This window comes from Pararge aegeria, chromosome 21, assembly GCF_905163445.1.
Source record: "Pararge aegeria chromosome 21, ilParAegt1.1, whole genome shotgun sequence".
Classification (NCBI taxonomy): domain Eukaryota; kingdom Metazoa; phylum Arthropoda; class Insecta; order Lepidoptera; family Nymphalidae; genus Pararge; species Pararge aegeria.
The window spans coordinates 3,815,315-3,828,426 of NC_053200.1; the positions used below are offsets into that span (position 1 = coordinate 3,815,315).

Genomic DNA, 13,112 nt, shown 5'->3' on the forward strand with positions numbered 1-13,112 from the left:
TATACTACGACAATACACACATCCCATCTAGCCCCAAAAGTAAGCGTAGCTTGTGTTATGGGTACCAAGATAGCAGATGAATATTTTTATGAATATGATACACATAAATACTTATAATATACAGATAAACACCCAGACACTGAAAAACAATCATGTTCATCACACAAACATTTTCCAGTTGTGGGAATCGAACCCACGGCCTAGGACTCAGAAAGCAGGGTCGCTGCCCGCTGCGCCAGTCGGCCGTCAAAAAAATACTTCTGAAGTATTTGTCTGGTGGCTTTGGCCGTGGCTAGTTACCACTCTACCGACAAAGACGTGCTGCTAAGGGATTTTCGCTGTTCCGGTGCAAGGTCGCGTAGAAACCGATTAGAGGTATGACTACCACAACAGGTTAGCCCGCTACCATCTTCGACTACAATATCATTTACTAACAAGTGAGATTGCAGTCAAGGGCTAACGCGTTTCCCGTAGTAACAGTTACAAATAACAACTCAACTTGTTATTTGCACACGAAGTGGTATTTTTAAATTACGGTCACAGAGAACCTATTTTTAAATTTGAATATACATTTCTTGCCATCAATAAAAAAATACTTCAAACTAACATATAATGAAAAGATTTTTTGATAAGAAAAGTTAAAAAAAAAATTGAGGGTAGTTGTGACATCTTCTATTTAAACTTACATCTAATTAGTACCCATTTGGAATTTCACTAATAACATTGCCTAGTTTCATATCCATCTTCATAAAGACCTGGCAGAATCCTCAGTTTCTTGGTCCTGTTGCTTGATAAGGTTCCAGTAATGTCCCTTTTGTTTTTTCAGTTGATTGTGAGTTCCCATCTGTGAACAAATACAGCAAACATTTTACAATTTGCGTTTTGAGCAATTAAAAAATCAATTGCTTCAACGGTGAAGGAACATATCGTGAGGAAACCTGCATGCCTGAGATTTCTACATAATGCTCTCAAAAGTGTTTGAAGTCCACCAATCCACACTGTAACAGCGTGGTGGACTTCGCCCCTTCTCATTGTGGGAGGAGACTCGTGCCCTGTAGTGGGCCGGTAATGGGTTGATACGATGATATGACTATATACCTCAACTATCTTTCCCTTGCTCAAAACGACGATGAGATCGGCGTTCATAACAGTAGATAATCTGTGCGCTATGACCAGAACAGTTCGACCCTTGGACGCCGTCTCTAGCGCTGTTTGTACCACCTTCTCACTCGCTGAATCTAAGGCACTGAAACAATAAAATAAAAAATTAAAATTTATTTATCGGAATGGGGGCCATTCCGTTACAGGTGCCTGAATCCATAATTTACTTCTCTAACACTGGAATAGGCATGATAACAAAGAATCGCTGAAATATTGTATTTATTTAATGATATATATTAATGTATTATGAAACATGTCATGTCAGTTAATATGTTTTATTTATATTCGAAGTGAGGTTGGTATTTATTTGAAATAAATAAAACTTAAAAATCTAGCAATCCGCTAAGAGAGGTGAAACGCCAAATTCATAATTATGACGTCACGTCTATGTAAACATAATTTTTTACCGCTACAATTTCGAAATTCTCTGCGTATATAAAGTATAATGTGATTTGATTTCTACTTATCAGTTGCTAAGTATTTTGCTATCAATAATCTTTAGCTATGGACCAAAGATCTTTTAAAAACATTTTTGCAGTATGACATCCCTTTTAACCATCATTTCATGTCACTATAAAACACTATTGCAGTATGACTTCCCCATCGCAGTCATATGTCACAAAACCAAAGGCAAAAGAATAAAAATAAGCTTTAGGATTAAGTTTCAGAATGACTTTCGCATATCATTCTACAGAAATGAGTATCGAGTCTCGCACAAATCTGTAATAGTTCTTAATCAGATTTAATAAAAAATTTTAAACAGCTGTAAGGATAAAACTGGCATGAACCGTGTGAAAATATTTCGAACTGCAATTTAGAGTGTTTAAATTCTGTTTTTAATTCATAAGTTTCAGTATTTTTTTCAGTCCCGTCTCCATGCTGTTTGAGCTAAATAGGAATTCTCAAACCGCTCTTCTAAAGTCACAAGAGTATCTTAACTCTTAAGATGTACAAAGCATCGTTAACACTACTTAAAGATCTAAATGGGCTGAGATGTTAATGTTTATAACGCTTGTGTGTTACTTGAGGAGGTCTCGAAGGAATCCTAAGTCAAAAGTCCGAAGCGCTGGCCTCGAAAGTCCACCAATATAATTACCTTGTAGCTTCATCCAGTATCATAACGGGTGGGTTTTTCAGAACTGCACGCGCGATGGCTATACGTTGTTTTTGACCGCCACTCAATGACATGCCCCTTTCTCCGACCATAGTGTTGTAGCCTTCGGGGAATCCCCGGATGAAGTCATCTGCGTTCGCCGTCTTTGCTGCTTCGTAAACCTGAAATACGAAACATGTTTTTTTTAATTAAACTAACCTCAAAGACTGACTTCTATGTAGTATTTAACACAGAAAAGATATTTTTTTGAGCTTATGGTTATCCCTATATTTTATCTACTTACAATGTAAAACCAATTTAATTTTATTTATAATATAAGTAGATAGGAATAAGGACAAAATTACTCCTAACGAAATTTGAAGACGGTTTTATAAAGTTTTATGAAAATTTTGGAATAACATAAAGAATACCATATATAATTATTTATTTATTTATACTCTTTATTGTGCACCACATGAAGTTAAGAAAATAAAAAAAGAACGGACACTTCAAGAACGCTGTAGGATACAAAAGGAGGCCTTATCGCTTAGTAGCGATAAGGCCGCATTTGTACTCAAAATGTGTTGCATATCGATGCGTAGCGTTGGCTATCCACATGCCAAAAGTTGGGCCGTTTGATTGATCCACAGGTCTCCCACAATGAGAAGCGGTTAAGGCCGCATTCCACCGCGCTGGCCCAGTGCGGTTTGGTGGTTCACCTATGACTATTAAATAATTCCAGAAGCAGTATTACCAGAATTAATAGATAAAGCAACATACCTCAGCATCGCTCGCCTCCGGTCGGCCGTATCTAATGTTTTCCCTAACGGTAGTAGCGAACAACACCGGCTCTTGACTGATAAGGCCCAATGCCCTGCCTCTTAGCCAACGGCAGTCGAAATCACGCACATCTATTTCGTCTATGGTCACCGACCCGTCGTTTACGTCATAGAATCTGAAAACAAAAACACATCAATTCAAAATCAACTTCAAAAATGTTTTATTCAATTAGACCTTATCACAGGAAGCGTAAATACATTTAACATGTTACCACTAATGTTCGGTGACGGTGATAACTGCATTCGTTAACTTAAAACTAAAAGCTAGAAGGGTTCCAAACGCGCCCTGGTCTAAGAAGAGCCCACAAACGCTATAGTTTTTGTTTGTTATCATCATCTCACGAGTTAATATTTAGCTATGAATTTAGAGCAATTCATTCCCAAGTTACATGTAATCTTTCTTACATGTAATCCTTAATATCATACATGTAATCCTTAATATTATAAATAAATAAAAACTGCGTCATTCAAGCCGTAAGTGAATCTCTGTATCAGATGTATTTTTAAATGGGTTTATTTTACATTATTGCGAGGTGAAAACTTAATATTTCCCAAGGTGGTTTGACTTGAGCAGGCGGTTGGACGAAAATAGTATGCCAAAAAAAAAGTTTGAAGACAGACTTTTTGTATTTGGTTTAGGCACACTCTGTTATGTTGCGATTGTTCTCGATAAGTTAAATACTTATTACTCTTACTTACTCTTTAAATATGCAACATTTGTAACGAACATCCGCAATTTTTTTATTTTTTCAAGAAAAGTTAAGAATACTCTTAAACGGCATATGGAAACTGGTGACCTACTACTATCGCTAAAACCAGTACTAATTTAATACTATTGACGTTCTTTTTCAGAATAATTATAATAATGCTTATTTTTAGGATGTCAAGGTATGTTATTAAAATAAAACGGCTTTAAGCGATGGTGTTGAACTTGAGTGGTATCAAGAATAGACACTATTACCTTTCTAATAAAGCCGCAATCGTTGACTTTCCATTGCCGGAAGTTCCAACAATGGCGACTGTTGTCCCAGCGGGAATCTTCAAGTTGAAATTCTTCAACACTATCTGGAAAGATACAAATTAATCATTCATGCACGCAGAACACTTCGAAAGTGTAATCAGATGATCCAAAATGATTTTCTATCTCCTATTACGTTATCTACAAAAATTGTCAATTATTTAAGTCTTAAGATATCTTCTTTCTGATTTTTGGACAAGGTTAATTTTGTTTGCAATACGCGGTATGTTTAGCGATCTTAATAGACACCGCAAAACTTAAATGCAATTTTAATTTCGAGACTCTCGTTGTATCGGGCCTGCCAGAAGGGTTTTGTATAAACTATTTAGTAAGGTTCAGTTTACTATTAGTTTTTTAACTTTCTATTTTACTAACAATTCATGATCCGGTCGACTTAAACCGGTTGTAACCTTGGCTTACAGATTTAAAAACCCAGATTAAAAACACGAGAATTTAACTTCAGAGTTTTTAGCTGACTCCTCAGTAGAACCTGCATTCCGAACCACAAACAACAAAAGAGTCTGTAATATAGGCTTATTTGAAATAAAGAACATTAAATATCTGTTGAAGCATTCAAGCATCAAAGTTTTCTGTCGATTGATCTATGTTTAAAAAATGCCGCAAAATCCACTAAAAAGTCAAAATGGCGGATGTTCTTACAAGAGGCCCCAGAACTTATAACTTCTGAGTTTTCTCATGTCTGATGGAATTTTTTCACCGTGGCTCTACCGATAAAGAAGTGTCGCCAGCGACCGCGTCGAAACCGCGTAGGGGTATCAGTAAAATATAACTGCTATACCCCTAACAGGTTAGCTCACTACTATCTTAGACTGCATCATCAGATATCACTAGGTGTGATTGAGTACCAAAAAAGTGATCAAAAATACAATTAGGGGTTACTCAAGGGGCGGATATACAAAGTCCATAAAAGCTGGCAATAGATCCGGGGATCCACTGGTAACGCCGATGTCATGGGCGGCGGTGATCAGTTAACATCATGTGACCCATTTGCTCGTTTGCCCGCTATTAATATAAACAAATATTGGAAGCAGCCAGCCTCGTTCTCATCTCCCGCCAGATAGAAAAATGATTGTAAATGTTGATGTTGGGAAAAGAGCAACTTCTGAGTTTTTGCCGGCTCTTCTCGGTAGAATCTGCTATCCGAACCGGTGGTAGAGTCACTACAATCATACATACTACGTTTCAAAAGTGCTTATAAAGTAGGCCTACTTGAAATAAATGAATTTGAATTTGAAAAAAGTCAAGGACGAACTTTTAGTTGAATAACAAACATTTCCACATCCTAGCTCCATACAATAATGAGCCAACCCATTTTAGTTTCATCAACATCATGACTATCTTTATAGGTACTCACCGCTTCTGGTCTTGTTGGATAAGCGAAAGTGATGTCCTTGAACTCGATATCACCATGGAATTCGTGGTATTTGATCACTTTAGTGCCGGACGTGTCCATCTTGGGTTCTTTGTTGATGTACTGCGGAATAAAATGAATTAATTAATTATACCTAACATTAATAGGTTATAAACTCATGTTTTATCTGTTCAGCTTTTGGACTAACGTCATATTTGTGTGATGAACAGTGCCATGTTTTGTATTCACTGAAGGGTATAGGTATGATTGGTTCTGGCCCAGCTATCTTAAGTGATGTTGCCCGCCGCGCTAATTCGTCGGCTGCGTCATTTCCATCATTTTCGTTGTGACCTCGTACCCATTTTAAGGTCACTTTGTTCGATTTTGATAGGAGTTTTATGGCTACTAAGATGACTGCTGAATATTTTTATGAATAATGTACATATATACTTAAAATATACTGATAAACACCCAGGCCCTGAAAAACATTCATGTTCATGACATAACCATTTTTCACAGCCATGGACTCAAAAACCAGGGTCACTGCCCACTGCGCCAATCGGCCGTCCAACGTCATTAAAACTCGTACCTCAAAAACTCGTCCCCCGGCACTGAGTCCCTTGACCACGGATCCGAACAACAGCGACAATTGCGCCACCGATCGCTGGACCGTTTGCGCGTTTACCAGGAACGCCATGACGTCACCGGCCGACATCTGACCCGTTGACATCAGGTGACCGCCCAAGAACATTGTCGCTAGGACCATACTGAAAGATTTATTACAGTAATACACGACAGACCAGCTGGATCCCTGATTGGTTTATGATAATACTGTAGTACTATGCATAGATATACAGTAACATTCTATAACATGTAAATGAAAACCGAAACATTACTTCATATGCTTTAGACCTACATTACTAACAAAAAAAAACTCAGAATAATCTGTGAAAATTAAACGCTAATAGTTTATGAGTAAACCTTTGCCATAGTTTTTACTGAAATAAATCAGATACAGCCCTAACATCACATGCAAAATTAAAAACAAGTGACTGCTGTCACTTTATTAGGTGCGCGTCGCGTAGCGTAGGTACTATGCGCGTGTCGGCGTTTTATCTTATGTTTGTTCATAAGTGAACACTTAGAATGTTTTGAATCAGTTTGTCATGGTAAATTAATATGCTTCTTTTGATTTAATATTTTTACGGGGTGATTCCTTATGAAATATACTCATGCACCCTTCAACAGTATTCAGTAAACGGTTACACTTCGTATATAGCTATGTTTATCGCATTTCATTATTCGTAATCAATAATTTAAATTTTTGAGGTATTGAGCTTTTTCGACTTTTAACTAACGCCTAACGAGATACTGCAACTGTTTGAGGCCTGTTCTCTTCCTATGTTACAATACAAAAATCTCACCAAAATTGGCAGACTGAGCGAATAGATAACAGAAATGGGAACAGACAAAGTAGCCAAACATATTAAACCCAATCAAGAGGGGAATGGGATAAAATAAAACCCTAAGAATAACTTACGATAATGCCCTGAGAATAACTCCTCAAACTCACCCATTCAAAAACAGATTGGTCCCGGCTTGGAATAGCCCAACGCCTAAGCCCAACTCCATACTCAAATCCGCAGCTGCGTTACATTCCTCAGCAAACAGTTTCGCTTCGTTTTCTTCACCAGCGAACGCTCGAACCGTCCTAACGTTAGCTATTGCTTCTTCGGCGACTAATGTGGCTTTTTCTATCTGGGTGAGAATGGTCAGATGTAAAGTAAAACTTTAGAAAACAAATTAAAGATCAATCATACTCTGCCTGTCCGTCTTGTCAACAAAGATCATTGATGGTGCATGAGTAATTAGTTATCAAAGATCATTAATGGAAAACATACAATTTATGAATTACAAACATTATTATATTCGATCTCTACATATGAAATTGGCGTTATTTTAGAAGAAGAAACACCATTCCGCCCATTTGCACGTAAACACACAGGAAATGAAGCATTAAGGAGTATACAGTAGACAATGTAGACATGCAAAGGCGGCCTTATTGCTGTAAGCAATGTTTTACACGCAACCTTTGTAGAAAGGACTTACAGCAAGAGAACGGGATAGTGCCATGAGTGTTTTACATAAATACCAAAAATGTATATTGTATACAAATACATAAATAAACGATATATATATAACATACATAATATATGAAAGTAGATTTTAATACATAATTTAAAAATACAATTTTATATAGGAATGTAGAGTCGTTTTTTTTTAAATATAATATATTTATTTAATCAAAGTATGTACCATTGATGTCTATGCAATTTTGCCATCTCATAGGTAGTTCATTGATTCCTTTACTGAAAAAATCGGAAATTATAAAAAAATTAAAATCTGTTGTAGGCCCGGGGAGTATGGTGGGATGTCTTAGACATTATTTATAATTAAATCATACATTATTACAATTTAAGCTTCCATAATTTGGTAGCCATCTGTTGTATATTGTGTGGTTTAGCTTGTATTTTTTTTATAAGTTTTAAGTAGTTTTAATATTAATATTATTTTCTAAGGTGTTGGTGTCATCAAAAAAAAAAAGTACTAGGACAATACACACATAGCTATCTGGCCCCATTGTAAGCTTGTGCAATGGGAACTAAAATGACTGATAAATGTAATGAATAATATACATAAATAATTATTATATACTTACATATAAACACCCAGACACTGAAAAACATTATCACACAAACATTTTCCAGCTGTGGGAATAGAACCTACGTTCTTGGAATCAGAAAGCAGGATCGCTGCCCACTGCGCCAATCGGCAGAGAACGTTCCCAATTTTTTTTTTTTTTTTATTATATATTACCTGAGCCTGTGCCTCTCTGGAGAGCTTCCTCAACAACGAGCCAATGAACGTGCCTCCAATAACAACTGACGGCACGCAAATCAGTGTTAGCCCGGTTAGATGTGGTGATATCACTAACAGGCTCATTGCGGATCCCACCACCTGGAATGTAAAACAATAAATATATTATATATTGATACTGTGAGGGTTTATGTCGATGCTATATGCATGCGCTTTATTTGCACACTACTACAAGTTAAAGAGACTTAAGAAGAATAGAAAAACAGACACAGAAAGAAAATACCAAAGGCGGCCTTATCGCTTAGTAGCAATCTCTCCCAGGCAACCTTACGATTAGGAAAAAATGAGGAAAACAGAATGCAGGTGTTGCATGATAAAGAAAAAAAATATATACGAATAACTACATAGTTATACTTGAACTAGATTACACAAATAAAATAATAAATAATATAATAAATATATAAAAATAATAAACTAACATTATATATATCATACCATAAATAACAGTAAAATATTATAAGTCGTCTTTATTGTGGTACACTATAGTACAAAAATAAATAAAAATAAATATAATACGACAGGTGGGTAAAATAAATATATAAATTAACATACCACGACAATACACACATCGGCATCTAGCCCCAAAGAAGCGTAGCGTAGCTTGTATAATGAGTACTAAGATAGATGATGAATATTTATTTATGAATATAATACACATAAATACTTATAATATACAGATAGACACCAAAAAAACATTAATGTTCATCACACAAACATTTATTTCCTGCTGCGTGAATCGAACCCACAGTCTTGGGCGCAGTAAGCAGGGTTGCTGCCAACTGCACCAATCAGCTGTCCATCAACTATACGGATATAGTATAATACTTAAAAGGTTTCTGGTGGATGATGGTTCTTTTTGGACTATTGTTTTATTGATATTTCTTCTCAATTATCCTTACTATAATAATATTATGATTGTGAGAGTTTGTCTTTCATTATTTTTCTTTGCGTTTTCTTCACAACCTAACTAAGCACCCAATTTTTGGCAAATAGGCAGCTGAAAGGCCGGAGAGTAACATATTCTATCCCAAGACAACAGAGAGTAACAAATTTTTAATTTTATCTATTTAAAAAGAGAACTTTGCATGGATTGTTCCAAGGTCTTATGCCTACTACAAAACAGACTCGAGGGTAAATAAAGTAAAATCGGAATGATATTAATATCACTATATTTGCGTTTAACTTGGACTTCACTTTCGGATGGACGAGTTCAAATTCCAGCATGCATGCTTGCCTGAGAGTTTTCCATAATGTTCACTAAGGTGTGTGGAGTCCTGTAGTGGTCCGCTAATGGGTTTATATGATGATGATGATATTAAAGGCACATACCTGAGTTATAGCTCTTAAACCACCAGATATAGTTTGCTTAAATGAACTTTTAAAATCCTGTACATCTACTGTTATCCTGAAACAAGAAAGAGTTATTATAGTTTACAATTTTTGTTTATTTTAATATCTTTATTATTAAAATCAATTGCAGTTAATAATATAAATGCAAAAGTTTGTTTTTGTCTTAGTTTGCTTTGCCTTTACGCCCTTACCAAGCAATCATTAAACTAGATATTTGGCATAATGTTAGTTAAAAGGACAGAGAGTAACATAGCCCTAGTATAGTATAAACAAACACTTTTTCGGTTTTCCTAACGTTAAAGGTTGTCTGAAAGAGATCGCTTTAGTGATAAGACCGCCTTTGCACGCTCTATTTTCTATTCTAATGTGTTCGCTTTGTATAAAATGTGTGTGCAATAAAGATTTCAAGCAAACAAACAAACTTTCTAGAGTGATTTGCATAAACCGTAATAAACGCTGACGAATAACGCAGTCAACAGCTAGTTTTTCAATAGTTTTAAGGTTACCCAAACAGGGACTCCTACTCATGTAGGAACATGGAAAATTTGCTTAATAAATGTATTCAAAAATACCTATTCACAAGTTCGCCAGTCCTCTCCTGGTCGAAGAATGCCATGTCCTGTTGCAGTATCGACACAAATAGATCCTGTTTCATTTGCGCGGCAACTCGCTCACCCACTTGAGCAAGAAGATCTATGTAGAAGAATGTGAAAATGGCCTGAAAAGAAAAAAAAACTTATTTTTTTATGATTGTACAACTGTACAGTTTGCACTGTACGTCTCATGCATTATTATAATATGTGGAACTGTAAAACAAGCCAACAATACTGAAATGAACAAGGTTACAATTACTAAATACTATTACTATTACTACTCTGTCTGTCACCAGGCTGTATCTCATGAATTCTGATAGTTAATAATAAGCTTTATTTATACCATCTAAATTAACAAAAAGGATTCAATCCTTACAATCTAATTGTGTCAGTTCTTGGTTATTATGATTTTCTTAAGTTAGTGTTAGTATGTTAGTTCTTATGTAAGATGAATCCTATAGGATGGGTGGGAGCCTCTTCCATATCTTTCCACACTTCTCTGTCTTGGGCAGCTTTCATCCCCTCCATCCCAGCGATCCACTCCAGCCCTTTTTTTCTTAGGTCTGCCCACGTTCCTTTTACAGCCTGGTCCTACCCATTTTGTTAAAATTTTTTTTTTTTTGTTCACAAACTGACAATAAACTGCTTAATCTAATATAAACTATAGCACTATTTGGCATGTGTATACTATTGTGCATTCTCAATGCAAAGATAGCATTTAAATCTGCAGGGTACATACGGCTGCTGTAAACAGCTAAAAAAATATTTAAATACTATAAAATGTACAATATAAAAAAAAATAATAGAAATATTGTAAACACAAATACTTAAACAATTAACTAAACTAACTAATGTACATTGTATTATGTGCTTATTAAACTCTCTCAACCCAAATAAAATTGCATGATTCATATGTTTATTGGTCTGAGAGTAATTCATATTATAATATAGGTACATAAGAATTCACAAACCTGTCCAATGTATAATGAAACCATCTTAAGGGCAGGCACCTTGATCTCCTCTATGAAGTCAGCAGTTGGATTGTTCCTCATACCAGCTAGGACATTGACTATCACACCCAACATTACTGGAATGTAGACATTAAGGAATGCCACGGCTAACGCAGACTGAAATCAAAATAAAAATATTCAAAATTCATATATTTCAAGCGGGCCTCATATAAGCACTTTTGAAACATCAAGTATGTCTGTTTGTAGTGACTCTACTACCGGTTCGTCAAAGGTTGTCTGGAAGAAATCGCTTTAGTGATAAGACCGCTTTTGCACACTCTATTTTCTATTTTAAGTTTCATCTGTATATGTATTCCCTTTGTATAAAATGTGTGTGTGCAATAAAGATTTCAAACAAACAAATTTTCTCATGGGATTTGTATAAACCGTAATAAAGATATAATAGCAACTTTATCAAGTTTTAATAGACCCCCACCCTGTAGTGGACCGGTAATAAGTTGCTAATGATGATGATAACCCAGTAAACTCAATGAAAAAGGTCTAATGATTTTTCAGTGTCTGGGTGTTTATATGTATTTTGCTAAGTATTTATGTACAGTGTCTGGGTTATATGTATTTTCTAAGTGTGTATGTTGAGCACAAAAGATCCTGGAGGGTTGAAGTGCATCCGCTGAAACGGGCCTCATTACAAGATAGATAGAAGTATTTATGTATATAATTCATAAAAATATTCATCAGTCATCTTAGTACCCATAACACACTACGCTTACTTTTGGTCTAGGTGGTGATGTGTGTATTGTTGTAGTAAATTTATTATTAATGAAGTATCTAAGATAATTAAAACTTACAGCGACTGCAGCAGCCAAGAGCCATTTATGCGGCAATAGATATTTCCAGAACCGCTTCCAATCAAACTTTGCACTGTCCTCATTTACATTCGGTCTACGCTGTATAACCCTAGATGGCAGAGCTTTACAATATACTAAATTATTGTATAACAAACGTGCTGCTAACCCTAAACTTATGCCGGTACAGAGTTTCCAAGGGCTGAAGAGTAATAATACCCCATTTGATACATCTTTTTGTCGTGTAGTTTTCACATGTGATATATATCGTTTTACAGCTTGCGATGGCTTACTTTGAGATAACTTTATGAAGTAACCATTACTTTTAACAGGCAGTAACCTAAAAAACATAGTTTTAACTCAATTATTTCTGCGTGCAAGACGATAAATAACAAAAATTATCCTCAATAGGTTAGGAAGACAAACCTTTGTCGTATAACGTTACAAGTGTTCGCGTTTAGTAAATACCACATTTTTATGATTCTAGTTATAACGAATTGTGTACCTATTTAATACTTTTCATGATTTCATTGATAACGCGAAAATAATACGCTGAAAATCAATTCGATTACGTTATTGACTAAGCTGTCACTATCAATTGACTTTGACAAGTCTGTCAACGTCAAATTCAAAATATAAATCGGATACCTGTACTAATCCTAAATTATTCGGTAAGTAATTGATATCTATAAATTATTAAAAATCAAAACATTTTTATATTATGGGACAAAAATTATGAATACTATCTATTTATAATGATCTAGCGATTGTTTAAGTTTAAAATCGCTTTACGAAAAAAGCAAAGATTTGTCACCAATTTGGTTGGCCATCACAAACACCTAGAAGAACTACATGACCAATAGATGGCATTGCCGTGCTCTCATACGTTCTATAATCTACAGTCATAGAAATTGTCCAACCACCAAAGGTATA

At 35.4% G+C, this 13,112-nt stretch overlaps 1 protein-coding gene across 1 annotated transcript; it reads right to left on the reverse strand.

Annotated features, from left to right (window-relative positions):
* Positions 1–275: 275 nt before the first annotated feature.
* On the reverse strand, positions 276–12,759 carry LOC120633371 (mitochondrial potassium channel ATP-binding subunit). The gene is made up of 14 exons (XM_039903574.1): positions 12,606–12,759; positions 12,183–12,519; positions 11,335–11,490; positions 10,343–10,488; positions 9,750–9,825; positions 8,361–8,501; positions 7,057–7,241; positions 6,073–6,250; positions 5,487–5,606; positions 4,055–4,158; positions 3,035–3,209; positions 2,258–2,436; positions 1,099–1,246; positions 276–844 (listed from the first exon to the last, which is right to left on the reverse strand). The coding sequence occupies exons 1-14, from the start codon at positions 12,650–12,652 to the stop codon at positions 746–748; spliced, it is 2,091 nt and encodes a 696-aa protein (XP_039759508.1). The 5' UTR covers positions 12,653–12,759; the 3' UTR covers positions 276–745.
* Between the last annotated feature and the right edge of the window lie 353 nt (positions 12,760–13,112).